Source organism: Lagopus muta, chromosome 30 (assembly GCF_023343835.1).
Source record: "Lagopus muta isolate bLagMut1 chromosome 30, bLagMut1 primary, whole genome shotgun sequence".
Classification (NCBI taxonomy): domain Eukaryota; kingdom Metazoa; phylum Chordata; class Aves; order Galliformes; family Phasianidae; genus Lagopus; species Lagopus muta.
This window is the reverse complement of record NC_064462.1, coordinates 1,007,020-1,031,760: the sequence shown is the minus strand read 5'-3', so window position 1 is coordinate 1,031,760 and position 24,741 is coordinate 1,007,020. Positions and strand designations below refer to the sequence as shown.

The 24,741-nt window shown below is 51.1% G+C and overlaps 2 protein-coding genes across 5 annotated transcripts in view; one reads left to right on the top strand and one right to left on the bottom strand.

Annotated features, from left to right (window-relative positions):
• Positions 1–17,211, top strand: part of LOC125685995 (uncharacterized) — a 107,928-nt gene extending 90,717 nt beyond the window's left edge. The window contains exons 2-7 of one of the 4 annotated variants that reach the window (XM_048929592.1): positions 13,301–13,378; positions 13,701–13,757; positions 14,685–14,753; positions 15,051–15,149; positions 16,203–16,350; positions 16,534–17,211. In XM_048929592.1, coding sequence (XP_048785549.1) covers positions 14,750–14,753; positions 15,051–15,149; positions 16,203–16,350; positions 16,534–17,146 — 864 coding nt within the window. In that variant the 5' untranslated portion in view covers positions 13,301–13,378; positions 13,701–13,757; positions 14,685–14,749 and the 3' untranslated portion in view covers positions 17,147–17,211. The remainder of the gene's footprint in view (positions 1–13,300; positions 13,379–13,700; positions 13,758–14,684; positions 14,754–15,050; positions 15,150–16,202; positions 16,351–16,533) is intronic. The other 3 variants (XM_048929595.1, XM_048929594.1, XM_048929593.1) reach the window with 3 other exon arrangements.
• On the bottom strand, positions 4,875–8,101 carry LOC125686002 (nucleoporin NUP42-like). Its single transcript, XM_048929605.1, has 4 exons — positions 6,520–8,101; positions 5,879–5,965; positions 5,334–5,418; positions 4,875–5,200 (listed from the first exon to the last, which is right to left on the bottom strand). The coding sequence occupies exons 1-4, from the start codon at positions 6,619–6,621 to the stop codon at positions 5,079–5,081; spliced, it is 396 nt and encodes a 131-aa protein (XP_048785562.1). The 5' UTR covers positions 6,622–8,101; the 3' UTR covers positions 4,875–5,078.
• Positions 17,212–24,741: the final 7,530 nt, after the last annotated feature.

Below are 24,741 nucleotides of genomic sequence, written 5' to 3'. Positions count from 1 at the left end.
GATAAGCATTAAAAGAAACTAGGGATGACTTTTTTCACTCAGAAGGTGGTGAGGTACTGGAACAGGCTGCCTGGAAAAGCTCTGGATGCCTCTGGTCCTGATCATCCTGATCTAATGGTGACCCATAGAAGGGGGATTGGAACTGAATGGTCTTTAGGTGCCTTGCAATTTGAGCCATTCTATGATTCTATGATGTTCAGTGTCAGAATTCGTGCAGTTAGTACTTGCCTATGTGAAAACGGAGTCTGCAACGTGTTTCTTACTTTCAGCAGAGAAGGGATCTTTTTGTCTGAGAACCAGTGTAATTAGGGGGATAGGGGATAATTTCAAAAATCCTGTTTGAAATCATACTTTGGGACACTCCTCACTTTGCCCTCACTTTCTAGAGCATTTCTGAGCAAACTGAGTACTTCTCCCCCACTTCTGCTGCTGCTTTCAATAACTCAGGAAGCTAGCACTCTCTTTCCTTGCAAGGGAGGGATGTAGGACTGACTCAGTTTCTGTGCAGGACACTGAGAATGAAGATGCTCTGTAGGTGATCATTAGTAATGTAAGGCTGTCCTCTTCCTGGCAAAGCCATTGGCACTGAGTCTGCTAGGAGTGAAGCAGCACTGTAATGCCAGGCAGAGCTCCCATTCCCTTCTTCCCTCCCCACCATCATGAGCTCCTCAACAAATTTTCCACTGTTTACTTAGAAATCCGTAAAACAAAAGACTGAGGCTGAAGAAGCTCCACCTGGGGAAGTCAAGGTGGAGGAAACCCCTGCTGCTGCTGTTGTGGGAAAGGAGGCCATCCCTGCTGAGCCAGATGAGCCAACAGAGCAGGCTGCGCTGAGTGATCTGTCCCCCATGTCCATCTCCCAGCCTCATCTGGGCCATCTCTCATCACAGTGAGTGTGCCTGCTGTATTTCAGCCATCCCCTCAGTTCCTCATCATGGCTGGTTTTGTCAGCGTCCAGCTGTGTCACAGCATGCCTCTCCAGCAACAGTTGCTCCTGTTGGTCCCAAAATGTCATTCCTTTTAAGACTGGCATTTTAGCTGGAAGTTCACCTGCATGGTCTTACAGGCAGTCAGAGGTCAGTGCAGAGCATCAACAAAAGGTTTTCAGATATGTAGATACTCTAGCCTTGCATGGATCTTGCTGTGGAGCTGATTGTGTTTCACATTCCTGCTAGGGGCAATGGCTCAGGCACTGCAAGCCTGATTGTGACATTTATTAACACAGGGGAACAGCGTTAGGAAAGCGTACAAACAGAAGTGAAGAGTGGCTTGGAAATGGTCTGAAGCTCTACTCAACCAGTGTCAGGTTGGTTGTGTGCTGGTGGTGTTGGACCACTGCAGAAGCCACTCATGATACCACGCAAACTGTGTGCAGCAGAAGGCTCTGGAGTACAGCTGTAGTTTAAAGGACTTCTCAAGGACAGAGAGATGATTTTGCCTGGATAGTTGCAACTGTGTCACTGGATCAAAAACTGGTATCAAATGTGCATGAAATGAAAAGGCAGGCTGAGCTTTAGTTGCAGCACCTGCCTGGTTATCATTTCTCCCTTGCTCCTATCTTCCTAACAGGGTAAAAAGAATTTGCTGTAGATGGAAATAGGGACAGTTTTCTGCGTGCTGTTCTGGAGAACTTTGAGAGAGAGGGAGGATGATCCCTGTCCTTGTCAAATCCTTCCTATTTGCTCTGGATTCCTACCTGTGAGAGCAGCATCGTAACGGTAGAGGAAAGCAATGCCAGTGTGTTCCCTAGAATTATGAATTGGACTTGATTCTAATTAAATCATGAATATTGAGTGTGTTTAATTTTAATTTACTCCTTGTTCATGTCTATAGCAAACCCTAGAGCGAGTGACCTCAGCATCATCTTCTTATAATAACAGACACAAAGAAAGGCCCCATGGTCTGCAGAGATCAGGCTTTTCCCCATGCGTGTTTTCTTTTGAGTTGATCTAAATCACTGTAATAACTTGTCCACTCTATAGCAAAGCAAACAATGAAACTGCCTATCTGAAGCACGTTGTTCCAACAGACTGTTGTCCAAAATCCTCCATGGCTAGGCAGAGTAAATGTGACGGTTTGGAATAAAGAAGAAAGAAAGGATGGCGAGTAGAGGAAGGATGGGACATCAGTCATTGGTCAGGAGGTCTCTTCTGGTACTCACTCTACTGAGTGGCAGTAAGTAAAGTGAAGATCAGGTATCAGAGAAGCTTATTTCTGTACGGTTTGAGTTTGTTTTTTCTGTAAGGATTTCAGGAAGGAAAGAAAAATTGTGACGGAAATATTTTTTTCTAAAAGGAAGCCAACTGCTTTTCTTGTACGAAGACAAAGCTCCAAAATCTTCATTGTCTGAGCTGCTAATTAGATGGCAGGCTGGGGTGCAGCACCACTCATCCGCTCACTGGCTCTGTCCTGTGACCTGTTTTGCTGCCTCACCATCACTGAGGCATTCTCAGTCCGTGTTCTTTCATGCTCCAAATGGCTGCAGAGCTTTTGGAGAGGAAGACAGTGAGAGATGGGCAAGAGAGTGGCAATCCAGGAGGAAGTCATAGGCATTAAATAGAAGTCAGACAGTTCCAACTGGGTTTATTTTCATTTTCTGTTACCTTTAGAATACAAAGTTGTCTTTACCAATTTGGAAGAGATGTCTAGGAAAACGAGCTCAGTACTGATTTCTTAAAAATCGAGAAGTAGAATTATTCTTCATTTGGCTCTGAGGGGCAATGATTCCAGGAATTGCTTTCCAGGACTGGCAAAGGAGAGTCTTGAACATCAGGATTAACAACAGCCGTGATCAAAGCTGAGGACATTTCACTGAGATGCAGAATATGAAAGCACGTCATTTGTCAGCAGCAGTTCAGCGTTCATTCACTTTATGAGTGATGAGTTACTTAAAAGTGGAGTGGTAAAATGTTAATAATAACTTTCTGATAGGAATCTTTTATTGATTTTAGTAATTGCAAGTTTGTGGTGACAGCCCCTATTCAGCACAATTTCTCTGTGATGAATTTAGTGTCAAGCCCCGTTAATTGGTAGAATGTGTGGCAGTCATTAGTTGTTGCAGGAGCTTTGAGTCAATTTTCTGGTAGGGCTCTCATTTAAACTAGGAGGGGTAGTGCAGAGAACAGGGTACAATTCCCTGCTCAGGAGTTTTGGGTTCTGTTACTTACAGTTTCGTAATCAGCCTGAAGTGCATTGCCAAACACTTCATTCCCAGAGCTCATCTTAATTGCTGCATAGAATCTTACTACATGTCCTTGTTGTGATCCATCGGTGCCACAGAACAAATAAATTTCTGTTAGGTGCTGGCAACCATTGATTCTTATTTTGGTTGCAGGGAACAAAATTCTTCACAGTGAAAGGGACAGAATCACCACGTGCTGCAGAAGAGCTGAAGCGAATGGTAAGAAGTCCTTCTTGCGTGGACTTTTGCCCACAGAAACTGTTTTGTTTTTTCTTCCCGTAGTATGCAAAATCCAAAGGATGCAGTCTAAAAGATATGGTTTATTAACCACTGATTGATTTCAGTTTCAAATAATAATATCCCTCTCACCACATCAATTTTTCAAAGTCAGGCAAAGATGACAAGTGTACAGAACAAAGAGAAATCGTAGCAAGTCTTGTTATTTTGTTGTCCTATCTGTGAAATGCTGCACCCAGAGTTCACAGCATTACTCAGAGATCAGCTGTTTTGACTTCCAGATGCTCCTTGGTTTGGAAAGAGCCTTTTTGTGCTTTGGGTCTGATGCTTGCCTGGACTTTAATATTCTCTCATTCCATCAGTCAGACACTCAGCTAAACGCAGTGATTTTCAAAGCTTTGTGTAGGCAGATGTGAAACTGCCAGCTGGAAGCTCTCTCAGACACTGAACAGTGACAGAGGCCAAGAAAGAGCCTTCAGCTTAGAGATGTGTAATGATGGCTGAATCCCACCGTAGGTACAACTCATGGCACCCAAACTGCAGACTGTATGATCTGGGAGAGCAGTGCAAAGAAGAGTGGTCAGCTGTGTCCGAAAGCTGAGCATGGAGCCAAGTACAGGTACAGCACTGGAGTATGAGGCCTTTTAAAGGTAAAATATTTCTTTCAAAAATGGGGGAGAACTGACGTAGAACAGTGTTCTTCTGTTCTAAGTCAGCAGAGGCAGATTGCACTCTGTTCATGGAAGTGCAGCATTACTTAGGCATTGTTTCAGTAATCCTGTTAGTCCCAGGTATCCTACTGAAGAGCTGACTGCCAGCAGGGAAGGATCTCTTTCTGGAGATCCCTCCTTTGGAGTTTTCCAGTGAGCCCAGGATAAGGGTAAGCCCTTCATCTCTTCTTTGTGGTGTAATGACCTGCTTAGCCAAACTCTCTTGTATGCTTCTTAATTATAACACCTGCATCATCATTGATTTACAGAAGACTAAAGAGATTAAATGAGAACTTAAGACACAGAAAAGCATTCCAGCTCACTGCTCCATCACAACATTTTTTATTGGAAGAGTCACAGAATAACTTTTATTTACATATTCTGTAAATAATATAATATAATATAATTATTTATATTTAATTAAGGCATATGTAAATAAATAATATAATACGTTTATTTATATTTAATTAAGGCATATAACTTCAGAATTAACTTAAATCCTATGGAATTAAGACATATAACTTCAGAATTAACTTAAATCCTTATCATATAAAAGCTCTGCAGGTGGTGGTCTCAGGGACCTTTCCTAGCGTGAACTTGGCTCTGAACTGCTCCAGCTCTCCGGCCGTTCGTTCCCTCCTCGGTGTGCAGAGCTGCCTGCTCTGATGCCGTGTGGATGCAGAGGCGCGGACGCGGCGCTGTGTGCAGAGGCACCGGCAGTCGGTGCGGCCGAAGCACTGCTTGCACCCGGGTGAGAAGGTTCTGTAGCTGCCTTGGGAGCAGCGACAGCAAGCGGAGCGGTGCTGGAAGGATTTGCTGCAGCAGGGCTCCCAGGGCCCGGAAGCCCAGAAGTCCACGGCCAGCGGCCGTTCCAGGAGCGTGAAGTGAGGCTGCGGATGGAGCTGCAGAATCCCCAGTCCCAACGGAATGGGGACAGCTGTGGGAGGACGTCACCCCAAGGGCAGGAGGACTGGAGGCAGCAGCAGAGCTCCCCACAGCTGGAGCGCTTCCAGATGAGACGCTGGGATTTGCAAGGACAAGCGGGCAGCACCGCTGCTGTTGGCTGGAGAGCCTGCAGTGAGGAAATGGATGGGAAGGCTCAGGATGGGTGCACCTGCCATACTGAAACACTGCTGCGTTTCAGTGCTGCAGAAGAACGCTTATCAGCGCCTGTTTAATCGCTGGTTCCTTATGCAGAAACTTACTTGGGAACCCAGGGCTTGGTGCTTGCTGTCCTCCCAGTCCAAGAGAAGGTAATGGTGGAGTGACCGCTTTCTCTCTCCAAAGTAGCTGAAAAAGTTCCAAATACATCCATGAAAACTACATTCCAACACAGGCAAGCATCTTTCAATCCACGCTTAAAGCAAAAACCCACGTGTGCCGACCAACTGAACGTAACTGAGAAACTGAACCAAACGCTGGCCACAAGCAATGGCAGCTTTAAACAAAATGCTCTCAGGCTGCTGTCTGCAAACACCCTAGAAGCAGGAATCTGTTGGCAAAAAGTAATTGCCATCACCAGAACCTCTGGAGCTCTCATTCTTCTCTCCCTTGCTCTAGTTTGTTCCGTGACTCTATCTGCATCGCTGCTTTGGCTCAGTCTGCTCTCTGAGCACGGAACAATCATCTGTGCTGAAGTCTGAACCCTGAGCTCTGCCTAAAATGGGAATCCTAAGAAAAACCTTCACTCCAAATTTAAGAGAAAAGCAACATCAGGAACAGAAGTATTTTACCTTTCCTTAACTCTTACCATCGATGCTGTTCTCCAGGCATTTAAAGCCTTCAGCTCCTGCAGCCTGGTTCTCCATTGTTGCACATACTGATGGACAGCGTGTATCTAAATGTGGGAAAACACAAACATGCTTTTGTTAAGCATGGCTTTTGGTTTTTTCTTATTTGGGTCTTTTTTTTTCTTCTTTCTTTTTTTTCCTTCTTTAAAAGGGGGAACAAGAGTGATCTGAGCTACTGCAAGGAAATTTCAGACTGGACAATTCAGGTCTTGCCCCACTTCATGAGCAGAAACTCCTGCTTTGGATAATACGTTTTGTACCTGCATCATTGGTGAGGCCTGTGCCACACAGTTATCAGGAAGAGGCAGGAAGAATCATAGACCTGTTTGAGTCAGGAGGGACCTTTAAAGCCATCTGACCCAACTCCCCTGCAGTGAACAGGGACACCTATGGCCACATCAGGTTGCTCAGTGATGGCAAAGCCTTCAGGCCAGCAGCTCCTGCTGTTTTCTACTCGCTGCACAGAACAGTGAAGGTATGAGGGCGTTCTTACGTTCCCCTCGAGTTGGGCATTCGCTGAGTCAAGAGCGGCCACCTGAAGCACAGGAACCACTGCTACCCTGAACGCGTCACAGAAAGCTCAGTTGTTCCAAATACTTACGTAGAGTCCTGTGCCCTCCTTGGCACTGCAGGTGTCATACCCCAGGTGCAGCTCCTCAGGGGAGATCTCTGGAAAGCCTGCAGGGAGGCAAACAATCAGCATGCTCCAAAGGGAATACAACACAAATACAAAATTGCCCTCTAGAGTTACAGAAGAAACTGCCCTTGCTACACTGCCTGGGACCAGTCAGCTCTACTTGGAGACACAGAAAGGACTCCTGGTGCAACTTCAGGAGTGCAAACACACCAAGGAAATACCGTAATCCAGTGCCCCTACCTGTTGCATCACAAGGCACGTCCTCACCTTGCAGTGCTTCCATTGAGGCACAGCAGTGTGGACAAGGATAGAAATGCAGCCTGAACAGTAGCAGCACTCCTAAAAATGGGACTGCCCTTCTCAGGACAGTAACACGAAAACATCCACTGTCCAGAAGATTCCCAGGTTGCCATGTCTTCTGCTACCCAGTCACTAGGAAACACAACATGACAGCAAAAGAAGAAATTACACAGTCAGAAGCCAAAAGGCAAAAAGCAAAGTCAAACTCAAATAGCCAAAGCCGTGCCAATGAATTCCATAGGACGCTGCTCAGAGGGAACAGCTGAAGAATGCTACAGCTATCTTGAAAGACACAGCAGTCGCTCTGCTGGACACACAGTTGTCCAACAAAGCGTTTTATCGCAAGTAAATCACAACAGGTCTGGAAGAGAAACAAAACCCCCGTGCTTCCTATGGTCCCCCCCACGTCCCACCTTCCATCCCCCAGAACGCATCCTCTCCATTATCCACAGGAAGCCAGTAAGCACTTAAGCAGCTCGTTGCGAGTGCTTCCCAGGGGACAGGGTCGTCACTTAGCAAGTCTCTGCTGTCCATCTCTGTGCTCATCAGCCGGGTTTGCACCGCTTAACGCAGAGCTCGCTTTCTGCAAGGACGCTGCGCCTTTCTTGCCTGCTGCTCCAACCCCGGAGGCACCAGAGAGTCCTCCTCCATTGCAGCTGCCACCCGAGGAGCTCTTTGTGAGCACAGGAGGCTGCACAACGGCTGCGGGAGCACCCCGTCCTCCTGCAGATCCTCCTTTGCGCTGCAGCACGGCTGGCTGGAGAAGGTTTGTGTTTCTCTGGGCACGAACAACACGTCCTCCTCCATCACCTCCCATGTGCTGGGGCTGGCTAGGATTTGTGTCTATCTGGGTAGCCATCACTCAATCCTTTTTCAGCTCCTTCCGTGTGCTGGATCACAGATGGCTGGCTAAGGTTAATATTTGTCGGAGAAGTGCCCCCCCATCCGGCTCCAGTTCCTTTCATGTTCTGGAGCACAGACGGCTGGCTAAGGTTTGTCGGAGTAGAATCTCCCAATCCTCCTACTGCTCCACCCTTGTGCAGAACCATGGGTGGCTGGCTAAAATTTGTGTCTGTCTGGTTAGAAGCTTTAGATCCCCCTACAGCCCCTCCCTTACACAGGGACACGGCTGGGCGGATAGGATTTCTCTTCCTTGGGGTACCAGCACCACATTCTTGTACAGCTCTTCCCATGTGCAGCATCACAGGTGGCTGGCTAAGCTTTGTCCCTGTCGGTGTAGCATCTCCCCATCCTCCTACAGCTCCTCCCGTGTGCTGGAGCACAGGTAGCTGGCTAGGATTTGTATGTGATGGAGTAGCATCTCCCCATCCTCCTACAGCTCTTCTCTTGTTCTCAAACACGGTTCCTGTCATGGTGTTATGATTTTTGGTCATCAATATTCCACACCATAACATCATGTAATGCACTGGGGGGGGTTTGACTTCTGCCGAATGTTCGTCCGACGGAGAAGAACTACATTTCCCCAGGAGGCTTTGCGTTCAGCAAGGAGATAGAACTCTGTCCAAGGTCACCTGAGTTCTTCTTCGCCTGCGCTTCACCATCTGCACTTCTCACCTCAGCTTGTGGTGAGGTCTGTCTACCATCCAGACAGACTCTCTCTCTCTCTCTCATTGTATTTTGCTAATACTATATTTAGTAAATCATTTGTTCCACCTCAGATTATTGCTGTTGTTTTCAAGTATTTGGGGGTCCCGTTTCCCCTTTCCCGGAGGCGTGGATCCGCAGATCCCTCCGCCCTGCTGGTCACGGAACCGGGCCGAACCAGCCTGTAAAGCGCTGACAGCTCCTCTCTTGTACTTTAACATGGCTGGCCGCATAATGTGTGTGTTTCTCGGGGTAGCAGCACCCCATCCTCCCACAGCTCGTCCCTTATCCTGGATCATAGTTGGCTGGCTAAGATCTGTATTTGTCTGATTGTTTCTCGGGGTAGCAGCACCCCGACCTTCTACAGCTCCTTCCGTGTGCTGCATCATGGGTGCCTGGCCATGCTTTGTATTTCTTTGTGTTGTGTCTCCCGATCCTCCTACAGCTCCTTCTGTGAGCTGCATCATGGAGAACTGGCTAACGAGTGTGGAAATCTGGCTAGTGTCTCCCAATCCTCCTGATGCTCCTCCCGTGTGCTGCGTTATGGATAGCTGGCTGAGCATGCTGGTTATCTGATCAATGTCTCCTGATCCTCCCACAGCTCCTCCCTTGTTCTGGATCATGGAGGGCTGGCTAAGATGTGTATTTGTGTGACTATTGTCTCCCCATCCTCCTACAGCTGATCTCTTGTACTTGGACACAGCTCGTCTTCTGTACTCGAACATGGCTCCTGCCTTGTACTTTAACACGGCTGCCCGCACAATGTGTCTGTTTCTCGGGGTAGCAGCACCCCATCCTCCTCCAGCTCCTTCCATTTGCTGCATCATGGAGGGCTGGCTAACGATCATGGTACTTGGGGCACCCCATGCTCCGACAGCCCCTCCCACATGCTGGATCATTGTGGGCTGGCTGAGGACTGTGCTTATCTGGTTTATGGTACGCCATCTTCCTCCACATCTTCTCAAGCGCTGGAGCACGGATGCCTGGACAGCATTTCTGCGTCTCCGGGAAGCGGCACACCATCCTCCTCTGGCTCCTCCAATGGGACCTGATAATGAAGAAGAAAGGATGCAAAGCCATTCGCACAATGCCGACCAAGCCAGCAAGAAGTTGGAAGCAAAACCTGAGTGTCCTGGTGGACGACAGGTTGCCATGAGCCAGCAGTGTGCCCTTGTGGCCAAGAGGGCCAATGGCATCCTGGGGTACCTCCACATTTAATGCTAAACCAGGCTGCCCAGGGCCCCATCCAACCTGGCCTTGAACACCTCCAAGGATGGGGCATCCACAGCCTCTCTGTTCCAGCACCTCACCACTCTCTGGGTAAAGAATTTCCCCCTGATGTCCGACCTAAATCTCCTCTCCCTCAACTTAAAACCATTTCCCCTCGTCCTACACCTATCAACCCTTTCAAAGAGTTGATTCCCCTCCTGTTTGTAGGCTCCCTGTAGGTACTGAAAGGCTGCAATGAGGTCACCCCGCAGCCTTCTCTTCTCCAGGCTGAACAAGCCCAGCTCCCTCAGCCTGTCCTCATAGGGGAGCTGCTCCAGTCCCCTGATCATCCTAGTGTCCCTCCTCTGGACCCTCTCCAACAGCTCCCTGTCCTTTTTGAACTGCGGGCTCCACACTTGGACGCAGTGCTACAGATGGGGCCTCACAAGAGCAGAGCAGAGGGGGACGATCACCTCCCTGTCCCTGCTGGCCACCCCTCTTTTGATGGAGCCCAGGATCCCATTTGCCCTCTGAGCCACAAGAGCACACTGCTGGCTCATATTCAGTTTTTCATCTATCAGGAAACACACACTTCCTCGACGGCACAGCCGGCTGCACGCCTCCTGGGTGTCCTCGCCTCTTTCCTCGAGACGGACTCGAGGCTTTTCCTCTGCTGGCTGCAGCGTCCATGCCCAGTAGCTGCCCTGAGCTCCTCCTCGGCACGACGACGAGCGCTTTCCCTTCCTCCAGAGAGATGTTTGTCCTCATTACGGCTGCAGACTCCTCCACGGGCGCCGGCTGACGAAGTGCATCTCTGCTGGAGGTGCAGCACACCCAGCAGCTGCCCTTTCCTCCTGCCAGCACGGATGCTGAGCTTTTGGCTGCACCGCAGTCTCTCGTCACCTTTGCTTTGCCATCAAACTGAATCCTATTTCTTTGCTGTTCTGCTGGTTGATTTCGGTTCTTTTTGTTTCTGTTTATTGTCTCTTTCTTCATTGGGTCACATTGGTTTGCTTTCCTTTGTTCACTTGGTTTCGTTTTCTTTATTGCTCTTTTGCTTTTCTCTCCAATGTTTGTTGCCCTTGTATATTGCTGCCTTTACTTCTTTTTCCTATTTCTCCTTTTTTGTGTTTGCTTTGGATTTTTTTGTTTGTTCTTTTTTTTGTATTTTTTGTATTTTATTATTGTTTTTCCTTTTAATCTTTATTTTTGTCTTATTGTGTCCTCTGTGGAGGATTGTAAACCCGTATGCAATGGTGTAGCGACCTTGTCAGGCCCAGTAACGCGGTGTGTTGCCCTGGTGTTGTATTTTTATGGTATCATAGGTTGGATTTCAAAGGGGTTTGTCTCAGGTGGAGCTTTGAGATCCAACCTTGAAGCTTTGTTTTCTGAATCACCCAGGTCCGTTGATTTAGGAGCCTGGGTATTTTCTAATGCAGTGTTCTGGACTTGTTTTATACGGGGAAGTCAAGCTTGATTTCTTTCCCGCTAATATGCCGAGTTGCTGCTTTTGTTCTCTAAGGTATTGTTTGAAAGCTCTGCTTGATTGAAGGCAATTAATAATGGCCACGGCACAGTGGACATGGCCAGCTGCCACTCTTTTGTGATCAAAATGTCTTTATCTAATCCATGGAAATAACCGGATGAGAGGGGGAATGAAGAGGGAGAGACACCAGGCACAGAAAACTGGATTGGTTAAAAAGGCCAATTTGAGTTGGGACTGTGTAAGGATGGGGTTGTGGCAACTCGTAAAAACTGTGGGATTGAGAGTAACAAGGTTCTTCTTCAGAGATGCTCACCTTGAGCTGTAAGTCTCAAGAACTGCAAATAAATGAGGGTGAAGGACAGACTGATCCACTGAAAGCAGAAGTCACAGCTTGAGCCGAGAATGTTGGAGGGGCAGCGGCACGATTCCTTCAGCACAAGGTGACAGGAGTGCCACTGCTGCAACGGTTTCTGGAGCCCCGGGTGGGAGCCTGCAGGTGCTGGCCATCAGAGCCCTGCCCCAAAGCGTCCGGCTGCCAGCAGTGGGTGAGTTCACTGGGACTGTGGGGATGGGAGGTGCTAACCAGCGAGCCTTCAGTTTCCACTCCTAAATTCAGGCTTGGAAGCACGCTAAAAATGGGAAATAGATCTGGTGTAGGAAGGGGATGTCCTTAGCCAAGGTCCTGGAAAACTGGAGGAAAACTGATGAAACTGCAGATCTACCAACAAAAAGGAGAGCACACGGCGCTTGACTTGGTGGGTTTGTGGGAAGGTCAGCCTCCCTGTGTTTATATTTCAGCCATCGTTCTCCATGCTGGAGAGGCTTTACCCATTGCACGTGCATGGACAACTTGTGCAATAGCATCCTTGATCCAGACCCCATTTCCGTACGGCATCTCTTTCTCAATGGCCCGCGGTGTCACGGGGGCACCGAACTGGAAATAACGCCCTCGTGGTGTCACTGTAAAAGTTTGCCGAGCGAAGCTCTGGTTGCTCCATCCCTGGAGCTGTTCAAGGCCAGGCTGGGCAGCATGCCCCAGTGGGTGGCATTCCTGCCCAGGGCATCGGGGTTGAGCTTCTAAGTTCTGTCCCTTGCAGCCCAACTCATTCCGCTGTTCTGCGTTCCTGTGATGTAAGCAGCGGCCCTGGTGCACCACAATCACAGTGCATCACAAGCGGAGCAGCCCGCGGGGAGCCTCTGCCATCCCAGAGCTGTGAGGTCGCGGTGCCCCTCTGCTGTGCTGAGCTCACAATGCCTGGCTGTGACGCTGTGCCACAGGCTTCGCTCTGTGCAACTCACTGTGGCTGTGGCGGTGGTGGTGGAAGCATGGTGCGAGTGTGGGGGGCCATGGCCCCTGCCCGCCTTGTCTTCCTCTTCCTCCTGATGGCCGTGTGCTTCATGGAGACCTGCGCTGCTCCGTGGCGAGCACCGGGAGCAGGTGGGTGGGCAGAGACGGGACCAAACCTGAGCAGCACTGGGGCGAGAAGTCGGGCTGTGTCCCCACGGCCCTGTGCCGCTCTTCCCTGGGCTGCCTTCCAGGGCAGGGGCTGGGGGCTTTGGGCAGGGGGTGACGGGCTGCACTGCAGGAGCCGGGCAGGAGCCCGTGGCAGCACTGCTCCCCAGGCCTGGCTCCAGCCGTGCCGCCAGGTCGGGCCGTGGCTCTGCTGCTTGCTGGCTGGAGCACAGCCTTCATCCTGGGAGGGAGGCATCCTGGGGAGAGCTCAGAAGATGTGTGCTGGAGACGCGTGAGCGTTTTCTGTCCCAGGCTTGTGGTACTCCCCATAGATGACTCCCAGTTTCCAACACAGAGCCCCGGCCCACAGCCCAGAGGAGGAGACAGATGTGCTTTCCTCCAGGGCTTCAGTGCAGCCTTCCTTTGTGTGCATCAGAGCCCTCCCAGTAAGAAAGCCCCGAGGGGCTGCATATTCTTCCGTGCGGTCCGTGAGGGATGCGGCACGTGGCCTGGAGGGAGTCTTGTGTGCCCTGCCAGGTGCCAGCCTGCAGCTCATCCTGGCTGCTCTGCAACTTTGGAAATTGGGACCCGAGTCCTTCTCCCAGCCCGTCCCACAGCCCACATCCAGTTACTGCTGGGGTAGGAGATCACGCCGTGCAGTGGGACCTTCTCTTGTCTGTTCTTGATTCTAGATGATGAGCTCGGTGCTCTCTTTCTGGATGACTTCCTGGATCCAGATTTCACGCCTGTGCCTGAGGGACAACCCAGAGGTAAGTTGTGTCTGTTTCCTTGAAGGCAGAAACACTCATGCCCTCGTAGTTTATTTGGGTGCAAGGTCTTCCAAGTCTGTCTGTGCCTTGAAGGGCTTGCACAGATGAGCCTTGAGTGTTTCTTTGCTGGGAGAGCTGCCACATTTCGGTGGGAAGGTCACCGCTGCCCCTCTTCAGCTGAGAGAGCCCAGAGCTTCGTATTTGGGCTGTGCCATTCCCTGACCCACGGCCAGACCTTACAGGTCTGCCAGGGTTACAAAGGAGGCCCCCACATGCAGTGGAAGCTCTCCTCACCTGTGTCTGATCACACTTGTGCCTGCAGGCCCTGCTGGCGAATCAGAATGGAATCCTGTCCATGAGCCTGAGGGGAATGCTGGAGGTAAGTCACCAGGCTTCGTTTCCTTGATATTTGTTCATGTGTGGCTGATAGTTCAGCAAGGGTTCTGCTTTTCACCGGCCAGTGGGTTCTTCTCCACAGGAAGCATGGGGTGTTGTTGTTTCCTGGGTGCTCTGTGCTCTCGGCGTCGTGTTGGCTTTGCCTCTGTATCTCAGAGGTCTCCCAGTGAGACAATTGGAAGGAGCTGAATGCTGTGCTGTGAGGTCTCTGAGAATTGTTTCCCGTGGCCTGGGGAAAGTGTTTTGAAAGCTGTGGAATACCAGCCGTCAGGTCACCGGGCCTCTCTGCAGCTTTGGAACTTTTGCCCCATGCCATTAATTGAGCCCCTTCCATCACCTCAGGTCAGTAAGGAAGAGAGGTGGGCACATGCCATGGGAACGTCTCTCAGCTGTCCTGGATTCCAGCCATGTCTCCAGGCAGTGGCTGACCAAAGCCCAGCTTCAATCTGGTCCCTGAGATGCGGGGTGATCCCACAGCTGAGTCCCTGAGAGCTGTTAGTTTTCACTCAGGCTTTAATTTTCTTTCCGTGTGACTTCCTGCTTCCTCTGTGGAAGAGGAGGGAAGGTTCGGGTCAGGCTGTGTGCAGAGTGCAGCGCGCTGCCTCGCAAAGCCGTCGTTGCTGGCCGCTCCAGCCCTGAGCTGCTCCCGGTGCCTTGTGCAGAGCCAGCGGGCACCACGCAGTCGAGCTGAGGGCTGAGCTCCAGGAGGGCGTTCCTCTGGGCAGCCCCACGCGGTGTAAGTTCTGTAGGATCGCGGTGCCCCTGCGCGTACCTGGGAACTGTTTCCGAGGTGCTCCTGTGTGGAAGGGAGAGAGCAGTGTCACGAAGGAATCCCCTGCTTTGATTGCATCCCACGTCGTTCCGATTGGGAGGATTAGTTAGAGTTGCTCTGTGCTGCGTTTGTTTGCAGGTGTGAGTGGAGGAGGTGATCCAGCTTCCCCTCTGAGTTCCAAGACCGAAACCCGGGCGGATGGCATGGGTAAGTCACGGCTCTGTAATTCCTTGGAGAGCTCTCACTGCCCGCTTCGGTGCCACTTCATGGCACTGCTTCCCCCGTACGCTCCGCTGTTCAGTGATGCTGTTGTGCATGACTGAATGGCTTTCATGGCTTGCAGAAGTGCCCCCAGGGAGGGCTTTGCTCAGTCGCTGGTTTGTTTCTGCGCTGGAGCCCAGGTGGATGCCCAGGGGTGGTGGTTTGTTTTACCGATGGCGCTGACTCAGCAATGGTCTTCAAAACCTCATGCTCATGGCATTTAACTTCATGTGTTCCGTGCAGGTCTGGAAAGGGGAAAGGATGAATCCAACAGAGGAAAGTCCTCCCAGGGGTCTTACCATCCGAGAGAGCTGCTGAAGGAAATGGAAGTGGCAGCTCCTGGTGGGTATACTTCAGTCTGTTCACTGAGACTCGGGAAGCTGAGGCCTGATGTCCGTGTGCAGCCTGCACAGCAGGAGGGCATTGCTCAGAGCCGTGCTGCAGTGCTGTTCCACGCGATGCCTTGCAGGCACTGGGGAGCACCAGAGATGGTCTGCTGCCACTTCTGCATCCAGCTGAGACCCAGGGGCAGCTGCTCCCCCAGCACGACCATTACTTGTCAGAGCTGCTTTGTGGAGACCCAGATGGCAGCAAATGTCAAGTGTGGCGATTCTGTTAATACAAAGCCCTGCCTGCAGCTGGGCTAGTTCAAGGCAGGATGAGCATCCCAAGCAGGGATGGCTGCCTTTGCTAATGCTGGAAACCGTGTGCAGATGTCGATTCTGGAGGTGTTCCTGTTGGAGCTTGAATTTCAGCCTGCAAGGTGCCTGGCTGTGATGGTGGAATGTGATGGTTGGTGATGCTCACAGCACAGCGTGTGAGGGCCTTGCTTAAGAGTTGATTCCTCAGGAGGCGTGAGAGGGTAGGCACCCTGCAATTCGTGGGAGTGCCCAAATGCCCGTGGCAGCAGAGGAGGTCGCAGGTAGATTTGGGGGGCGGAGGCCAGCAGACTTGGCCTGAGCTCGGGGTTGGGTCAGCTCAGATGTGCGATGTGAGAACACATCTCATCCGACTGTCCTATGTCTTTCTAAAGGGACAAACACAGGCAGCGCAAACCACTGGCATGCCAGGAGATTTCTGTCCAGTGTCACCAGAGTCACTGGGTGCCAGCAGGCGCTTCCTGCCTGCTCTCGCACATCAGGTCAGCAGCCGAACCCGAGCGTGTGAGCGCAGAGCACGTGTTGTAAAAGAGGCCAGGAGCGGCTCTCTGAAAATGGCTGAGCTCAGCGGGGTGTGCAGAGTTGTTCCAGCCGTGTGCCAGAGAAGGCCTGTGTGATGCTGCTCACCTCTCACCGCTCCCAGTTCCCAGAGGGCTGTGAGCTTTGTCCTTTTGGGAACGAAGCGGCCCGAGGGCAATGAGGTGAAGGTAAGGTGGGACGTTGTCGTTTCTTCCAGGGCTGAATGCAGGGAAAAGCACAAAGGCTGCTGTTGGCAGATCTGTGCGGCAGCGCCACGTGGCAGTGATGGTGCTGCTCTCAGCTGTGCTGCTGTCTGCGCTGGTGCTGGCCTGCGTTGCTGCGTCGCGGACGTGGAACACATGCCTGTGAGTTGTCTTTTTCCCCCAACCATTCCATTGCTGCACGTGGCAATGAAGCACTTGTGGTGCCGGGATCCTGGGCAGCTGAATCAGCTGCTGGCAGTACGCTATCACGATTTATTCGCAAGGTCTTCCAAGCTTGCCCTTATTTCTTGTCAGTGAGTAGTGCTTTCTGAAACTCATTTTCAGTGTGTGCAAGAGGGGAGAGAGAGCAGCAGAGCGAGCTCATCCTGACACCAGCTGGGAGGGAGTTCCAGCTGGAGATGAAGTGGAGAGTGGAGAGGCAACGAGAGAGATCCTTGCCCAAGCCAACAAGAACCTCAGCAATAGTTCCAGTCCGTTCCGTTCTGCCATCCCAGAGGCCAGAGGTGTTCAGACTCGTCTGGAAGACCTGGAGCGTGAACTCCAAGCCATGAAAGAGGTCCGTGGGAACAGTGGTGAGTGCTGCTTCCCGTCAGAGGACGGCCCTGGAAGTGAGAGCGGAGGATCAGCGGCAGAGCATTTGCCCTTCACCCTCCGTTCCCCAGGACGAGTATCACCAATAGTTCGAAGGTTCTTAGCTCGCCATAGCTACAATCCTTTTGAGGGTCCCAATGAGGACCCAGAAAGCGAGCTTCCTCTGACTGCCGGGCAGCACGTTTATGTCTTTGGAGATGTGGATGAGGACGGCTGGTTTCTGGGAGAGCTGACGGATGGCACGAGAGGGCTGGTCCCTTCCAGTCTGGTGACAGAGGTTTCAGATGATGAGCTGGACACAACGATGCCTCCCGAGCTCTGTGATCTGCTGGAAACGGATGATTAAGTCGATGCAAAGAGTCCATAATTCAGCAACATCCTGTCGCAATTCTTGCCTCACTCCATCTGCAAGACGACCCCCCCGCTCCACTTGATGTTCAAGTGAAGTGTGAGCAGGATGTGGATGAGCTCCTCCTGGGACGATCTGAGATGACTGACAGTGCGACTGCGTGGTTTTATCGTATATTAAAAATAGTTTTAAAAACTAACAAGCAGCACTGTTCTTTTTCTTTTTTGTTGAGGTGACACTTTTTCTAGCTGAGATTTTGCAAGAGTCTTGAAGCAGACTTGAACTGGTAGAAGTTGGCCGTGTTTGCATTCTGTTTCTCCTTCTTTCCTTGCTGATCAGAGTCAAGGTGCCATGCATCCACTCCCTGCCTCTGGCTGCCCCCCTTCACTGTGAAAAGAACCGAGAGCTTCTGGCACAGAAGTTTGTCCGTGTGCAAGGCTTAAACTTCGTGCTTCTTCCTTCTCTGCTTGGTAAAACTCAGCGTTGGGCTCATTTGGAGTCTGAGTGCTGGTTTCTGGGGCAGTCCTTAGCTAAAGGCTGGAGTGCCTGTATCAGCTGTGGCGGTGCAACTCCCACGCCCCACGTTCTCCCCTTCAGCCAGGCCTCCCAGTGCTTGGTGCACTTGGACAAAAGGTGGAGGACCAGTACGTGAAGGTTCTCCTTCTGTACTTCGCCCCTGCCTGCGTCTGGGTAGCAAACGGCAGTGAATAAGGGCGTTAGGGGATGCCCTGATTGTCCCTGCCTTCTGCCTCGTGTCCCATTGCCCGGGGCCAATCCTGGAGTCAGTCATCTCCTGGCAGCCTGGTACATCTGGACACAAATCACGGCCCATGGGGGTAGTTTGGAATGTGTGAGTTCAGCAAGTGCTCAGGTTTGTGCAGCTGGGGTAAAGAACCAGGTTTGGCCATCCAAGGGGGCCAGTATGGAAAAGCACCCGGCAGATCTCCATCATCTCAGACCCCGCAATTAGAGATTCTTAGCGAGTGTGAACATTGACCAATACCTGAGGGCAGGTGGGAGGAACATGGATGAAGCCAGGCTCTTCTCGGTGGTGTGCAGCGGTGGGACAGCGAGCAGCGGCCTAGAACTTGAACTAGGGAAGTGCCATGCAGGCATGTGGAAGCCTTTGTTATGGTAAGGGTGGGGGAGCACCAGGACGGGTTGCCCAGAGAGGTGGCGGAGGTTGTGATGGGCATCTCCTCTGGGTAGGGATGCCTCCCAGGTACTGCCAAATCCTCGAGGCTGTCCGCCAATGGAGGCCAGGGCAAAGTCAGCCCACTGGAGTCAGCCTGGATTACGACCTGAGGAGGAATGGCGGCCTGTTGTATTTGCTGTAAACAGGAGGAGGCAAATTATAAGCAGAAGCCAGCATGCTCTTCTTCCATCCACCTCCTTCCTTCCTTATCTGTTTTAACAACACGCATTCATTTCACAGCAGTAGGTGCTGAGATAGTTCACTTGTCCACACTTGTTTTGCGTGTTTGTGTGTGTGTTCACACGTGAGAGTATCTGCACTCATGGTTTGATACGGGATGTCCCGTCAGTGAGCGAGTGTGAATCTTGTCATCTGCAAATCTGTCATCAGGTCCCTGCTTAATTTTTCACCTATTTCTTAAACTGCTGCTAAACAGAACTGAGCAAAATAGATTTGCCATTTCCTGCCATGCCAAACTAGCAGGGTGGCAGGATGATGAGCAAAGTCGCCCAATGCTTACAAAAACGTGATGTCCAAACAAAGCCTGTGTTCCCTGAGGTTTTAGCTTAGGACTACTGGCATAAGCAGGAAGAGGTAGAAAAGCAGGTGGCCGATGCTGGAGGTTCAACGGGATGGAAAAGATAGAGGTCTAATCCGCCAAATGTTGGATGGAAGTTTGTCTGAAACCTGCCTGCCAGGAGAGGGGAAAACCAAAGCATAAAATACAGGATTTATAGGAAAAGATCAATGGGTGTAATCCACTGAGCTGCTGTTATCGTTGAAAATGGAACAGCTGCAAAATCCGCTTAAAGAGTTCCAGTGACACCAAGTTGCCTGGAAGCGTGGATCTGCCCGGGGGCAGCGAGGCCCTGCAGAGGGATCTGGACAGACTGGATGGCTGGGCTGAGCCAACGGGATGAGGTTCAACAGGACCAAAGGCCGGGTTCTGCACTTGGGCCACAACAGCCATCAACAGCAAGTCCATCCCAGCTCCATTCCTGGTTCATTGCCCCACAGCACCACAGCAGCCAAGCTCCAGTCCCTTCCCCAGTCTCAGTGGGATTGGTTTGTTCTCTTCTCGTCTGCTTAGAGAAACAGAAGCTTCCTGCCCACCAAACCTTGTGACAGTTATTTCCCTACAGAAGCATTCATGTCCTTCTTGCCCCTTTGGCCAGCTCCCAGCTCTCCAAACTGAGACGTACGGCTGCAGCCCCCCCAACGGCTTCTTTGGGGCAGTCCCACCCCGAGGAGGAGATGCCTTTTCCACATCTCACACTGCAGGGGGAACTTTGCAGACAGATGTCACTACAGCATTCTGGCCCCATAGCCCCTATGGCCCTATAACCACTACAACCCCATCTCATAGCAATCCCATCCCATATCCATCATATCCACCCCATAACCATCTTGATTCCATCCCATATCTATACCCCCACATCCTATCCCCATCTTCTACCCCATATCCATCCTAAATCCATATCCCCACATCCATTCCATACATTATCATACAATCAATGAATATACAGATGACACAGTATACCCGAGAGCTCGGCTGATGCAGTTATACTAGAACAGAAAAGAAAGACACTCACCCTACCTTAGGCTCATGTGGTAAACTCCAGTGGAGCGGATCACCAGAACGGATCCTTCTCCCCTGGCAGTCAGCTCTTAAATGGGTCTCGGAGGGGTGCAGCCAGGCTCCACCACTCCTGGCAGCGCAGGTGAATTGCCTTCACCTGTGCTCCCATGGCTGACTCAGGACTGGCCTCAGGTGACCGGTCAGAGGTTCAGGCTGTGGTTCAGCAGTCCCCGTACACTTATCCATCCCATTATCACCCCGGCCCCATATTCTTCCCCAGTCCATCCCACACTCTTCCCCTGTTGATCCCACATCCATCCCAACCTAATCCCATACCCAGGGCCCATCCCATATATATTCCAATTACCGATCTCCCATTCCATAACCATCCCATATCCCACATCCCAATCCTAAATTTCACATCCTAATCCCACATCCCATCCCCATCTCCCACCTGTCAATCCCAATCCCATCTCCCACCCCCTATAGCAATAGGGCGCACCCTGAAGTCCCGCCCCCATCACCGCCCCGCCCCATGCCAGTGCTCCTCCTATCAACGGCCCCGCACCTCCCCGCCCCCGGGCTCTCATTGGTCCGGTGCAGCTCTGTCCTGCCTCCGGGCTCCCATTGGTCAGTGGCAGCGCCGCCGGCTCCCATTGGCTGAGGCGCGGCGCGCGGGAACGGCCGTTAGCAGCCGGGTCGGAGCCGCCCCGCTTTCCCCTCAGGCGCTGCTACTCCCGCAGCCCGGGTCGCCCCGCGCGGCACCGCTGCTGTGCGCCGGAGCTGTCCGGAAGCACCGAGATGGAACCGCGGCACGAGCGTCGCAGTGCTGAGGACAGAGGCGCCGGAGCTGGGGGAACGGTGAGCGGCACCGGGACAGGGGACACCTGGGCAGCCGTAACCTGGCTTCATGCGGGGTGAGGGGCTGGGAGTGGGACTGGGATGCGGATGCAGACAGGATGGGATGTGGGGAAGTGGGATAAATACGGGACGGGCTGTGACTATGGGGTGGATATGAGGCTATAGGGAGCTATGGGAGAGACATAGGGGGATAATGGGGAAATAGAGGGGGGAGAGGGAGCTGTGGAGAGCTGGGGAGGGATATGGGGGAGTGGGGGCTACAGAAAGCTGTGAGGTATAGGGAGGTGTATGGATATATCGTGGGCTGTGGTGGGGAATTGGGGTATATGGGGGATTTGGGGCAATAGAGGACTGTGAGGATGTTATGGGGAAACAGTGCTATGGGGAGCACGGGGGGGTTTGGGAGGGGCTATGGGGGGCTGAATGGGTGTATAAGGTGGGCTTTGGAGGGATGTGTGGCTAGAGGGTCCAGATATCATCCACTCTTTGCTGGATGAGGCTGGGAATGTGACCACTGAGGATAAGGAAAAGGCAGAGGTTCTGAATGCCTTCTTTACGTCTGTCTTTAAAAGTCAGACCAGTTATCCTCAGGATACTCCTCTCTCTGACCTGGTAATCTTGGCTGGGGACCACACTAATCCCCCTGTGATTCTGAAAGAAACAGTCAGAGACCTACTGCTCCAACTGGCCTGCCACAAGTCGATGGGGCCAGATGAGATCCACCCGAGAGTGCTGAGGGAACTGGCAGAGGTGACAGCCGAGCCGCTTTCCATCATCTGTCAGCACTCCTTGTGCACTGGTGAGGTCCCAGAAGACTGGAGGCTTGCCAATGTGACTCCATTTACAAGAAAGGTCGTAAGGAGGATCCGGGGAACTACAGGCCTGTTAGCCTGACCTCGGTGCCAGGGAAGGTTATGGAGCAGATCACACGGCATGTGCGGGATGAGCGGGGGATCAGGCCTAGCCAGCATGGGTTCGTGAAGGGCAGGTCCTGTTTGACCAACCTGATCTCCTTCTATGATCTAGTGACCCATCTGGTGGATGAGGGAAAGGCTGTGGATGTGGTCTACCTAGACTAGTTGTAGTCATGTCGTAGCTAGACTGCATTAGGAGCTTATTCATTTCAATTCTCCTCTCTGTGGCTTTCTGCTCAACTTCTCTAAATGAAAATAGCAGAGCAACATGTGCAGATGTGGATTTGGAAAGGAAAGGGAAGTTTGCACCAGGCAAAGAAGACGAGCTCAGAATTTGCTACTCACACACCACTCGTGTATGACGACAGTGCATATTAGCATTATGGGATGCCAGCATCATAACGTAGCTTCCTTTAAAGAAATAAACAGCACTGTATCTACTGCAGGCTATTGTATGCTGTATTGTCCAGGAAACTAAAGTATTTATAGAGAAGCAATGATCCATGTGGAAACTTCTTGCCAGTGCCAGAAAAAGGGAAAGAGTGGTTCAAACTGCTTGAAGATGTAATTGCAGAGCCTTGGGTATAATGAGACCCCTTCAAGGAAAGCATGAACATCGGCTGCCATCTGTCTTAAAGAAGGTATTAAAAGTGGGAAAAGCTATGATGGGGGGAAGGAAAGGGAAGAGGGGGTGGGCATCTAACGGCCTGGCACGAATCTGATGGTGTGATCGTACTGAAGCCTTACATGTCTCAAGATCTGAGACATCATTTAAGTACTTTGGGACAGTTTATGCCCACTGCATTTTGTCCTCATCACCACCGTCTTGGAAAACAATGTATTCCTTTTTGCAACGATCTTTTATTTCTGCTTGTCTTCAGGATAAACAACTGCCATTCTTCCATTTGTCTTTTTGTGGCTTCTACAAATCTTCCTTGTTATGACTCACCCATATGGTTAATATGGGTGGAATGATGCTAAAATGGCTTTCCATAAATGTGAAATATATTTCACAAGCTCCCTTCATGTGGTTAATTCACACGTAATTGTTGCTAACCTCTGGATAGCCAGAGAAAAAGAAAAAGAAAAAAAAAGATGATGAATTGATAACATTTCTATTAGATGTCGTGCATACCTTGGACAGGAAGGAGCCAATAAACCTGTGATGCTGTGACAGAGCACAGGAATCCCTATTTCGTCCACAGAGGCCTCTATCACCAACAGAAACAACGCTTTGCCTCTGCAGGGCTGCTGTGAAGGGCAGTGAGGAGCCCAGCTGTCTGACAGCACACCTGGGTGTCACTGATGAGCTCAGTTCACAGAGCGTACACAAGCGCTCCACTGTGCTAATGCTGGTTGTTAATTGCTATGTTATCTCTGGCTGGAAAGAAAGGAATTTTAGGGCCCTGCACCTTTTGGTAAGGCTGGTGTTACTGATCGCTGTGTCCCTTCTGCTCACACAGCTGAGTTGCCTTCACCTGCGCTCCCGAGGCTGACTCAGTGCTCGTCTCAGGGGATCAAGGAGAGGACGAGACGAGCCTGTATGGTGCAGAGCAGCTGTGGGGCAGGGATGGGGTGGGTGGTGACGCGACGGGGGAAGTGATGCTGGCGTGCAAAGTGTCAGAAAAACTGGGAAAGCATGGGACGAGGTGGAGAAAAAAGATGGGAAATGATGGGAAAGCAAGGGAAAAGAAGAGAAATAGGGAAGTGTGGGAAAAGGGGGGAAATTCTTGGAAGAGCTGGAAAAGTAATTCTTAAAAGCGGTGCAAAGAAAACACAGAAATCAAATCAAGGGAATTCAAAGCAAATAAAAGACAAGAAAAACAAATTAAAGAAAGAAAAGAAGAAGTGAGAGAGCATCACAAAGCAAAGCAGACAAAAGCAAAGCTGAGAAAAAAACAAAAAACAGACAAGCAAAGCAAAGCAGTGAAAAGAAAAAAAAGCAACGCAAAGCAAAGAAGCATAAAGAAAAAAGCAAACCAAAGCAAAGACGAGGAAAAAAGAAAGAAAACACAGAAAACAACAGGGAAAGAAAAAGCAAATAGGAAAGAAAACCATGGCATAGCAAAGGAAACTACAGCAAAGCACAGCAAAGCATAGAAGAAAAAAACAAAGGCAACGGGAGGATTCTGGGAACTAGCAGACAGGAGGAGGAAGCGAGGCAGAAGGCCAGGCTGTGTCTGCGTGTCCGTCTCGCTGTTTCTCCCAGCTCAGCACTGACTGGGCAGCCTGCTGGACTACTGCTTCTGAGCCACCAGGAGATTCAGTGCAGACAGACACGTGGACGTGAAACCCTGCAGGCTGGAACAGCACAGAGCAGGTGTGTTCCACCAGCCATGCACAACCGCCCTGGTGCCACGGGCACAGCTCCCCCAGAGCTGCACGCCATCAGCAAGAAGCGGGACTCAGATACAGGCTGAACTAACTCATGACCCGTCATTTTCCAGGCATTCACAGCCATATTCATTACGTTCCTGAGAGTTCATTAGCATGCAGACCCTCCCCCCATCGCGCCTGCATCGTGGGGGGAAGATTTGTGGTTTCCATCACAAAGGCTCCTGGTCTTCCTGGCTGCAAACTTCTGACCCTGCAGGAGGAGCAGCCCCCAGGCCCTGTGCACATCTCTCACCTCCCTGCCACACGTCCTCAGGCTGTTCTCAAACCCTGATCTGCATGGCCTTCATCCCTCTCGCTATCCCACACCCAGTGTCTGCCATCCCTTACTTTGCTAACAACCTCCACATCCTTGCCTCTGTAAGCTCTCTCTAACTACCCCTATCCTCAGCCCCTGTGAAGTCCTTTTCTCACCTTTCACTTCCTACTGTGGGGCCCTCCTCCCATCCTTCAGACTAAAGTGCAGTGAGGACACTGGCAAGAAGGCAGAGCAGAAATGGAGTTTAGATGCAGGAATGAGGAGCAGTGAGGAGACAGAAGAAAGAAGAACAGAAGTGGAGTGCAGATAGAGAAGGAAGAGTAGTGAGAACAGACACAAAAGCAGAAGTGTAGATGCAGAATAAAGAGCAGTGAGGAAACAAAAAAAGCA

Excerpts from the sequence above, each read along its gene's own strand:
- LOC125686002 (XM_048929605.1), bottom strand. The coding sequence starts at position 6,621 with ATGCTGATTGTTTGCCTCCCTGCAGGCTTTCCAGAGATCTCCCCTGAG. Across the intron at positions 5,419-5,878 it reads CCTGGAGAACAGCATCGATG|CTACTTTGGAGAGAGAAAGC; the intron begins GTAAGAGTTAAG and ends GAACTTTTTCAG. Across the intron at positions 5,201-5,333 it reads ACCAAGCCCTGGGTTCCCAA|GCTCTCCAGCCAACAGCAGC; the intron begins GTAAGTTTCTGC and ends TCCTCACTGCAG.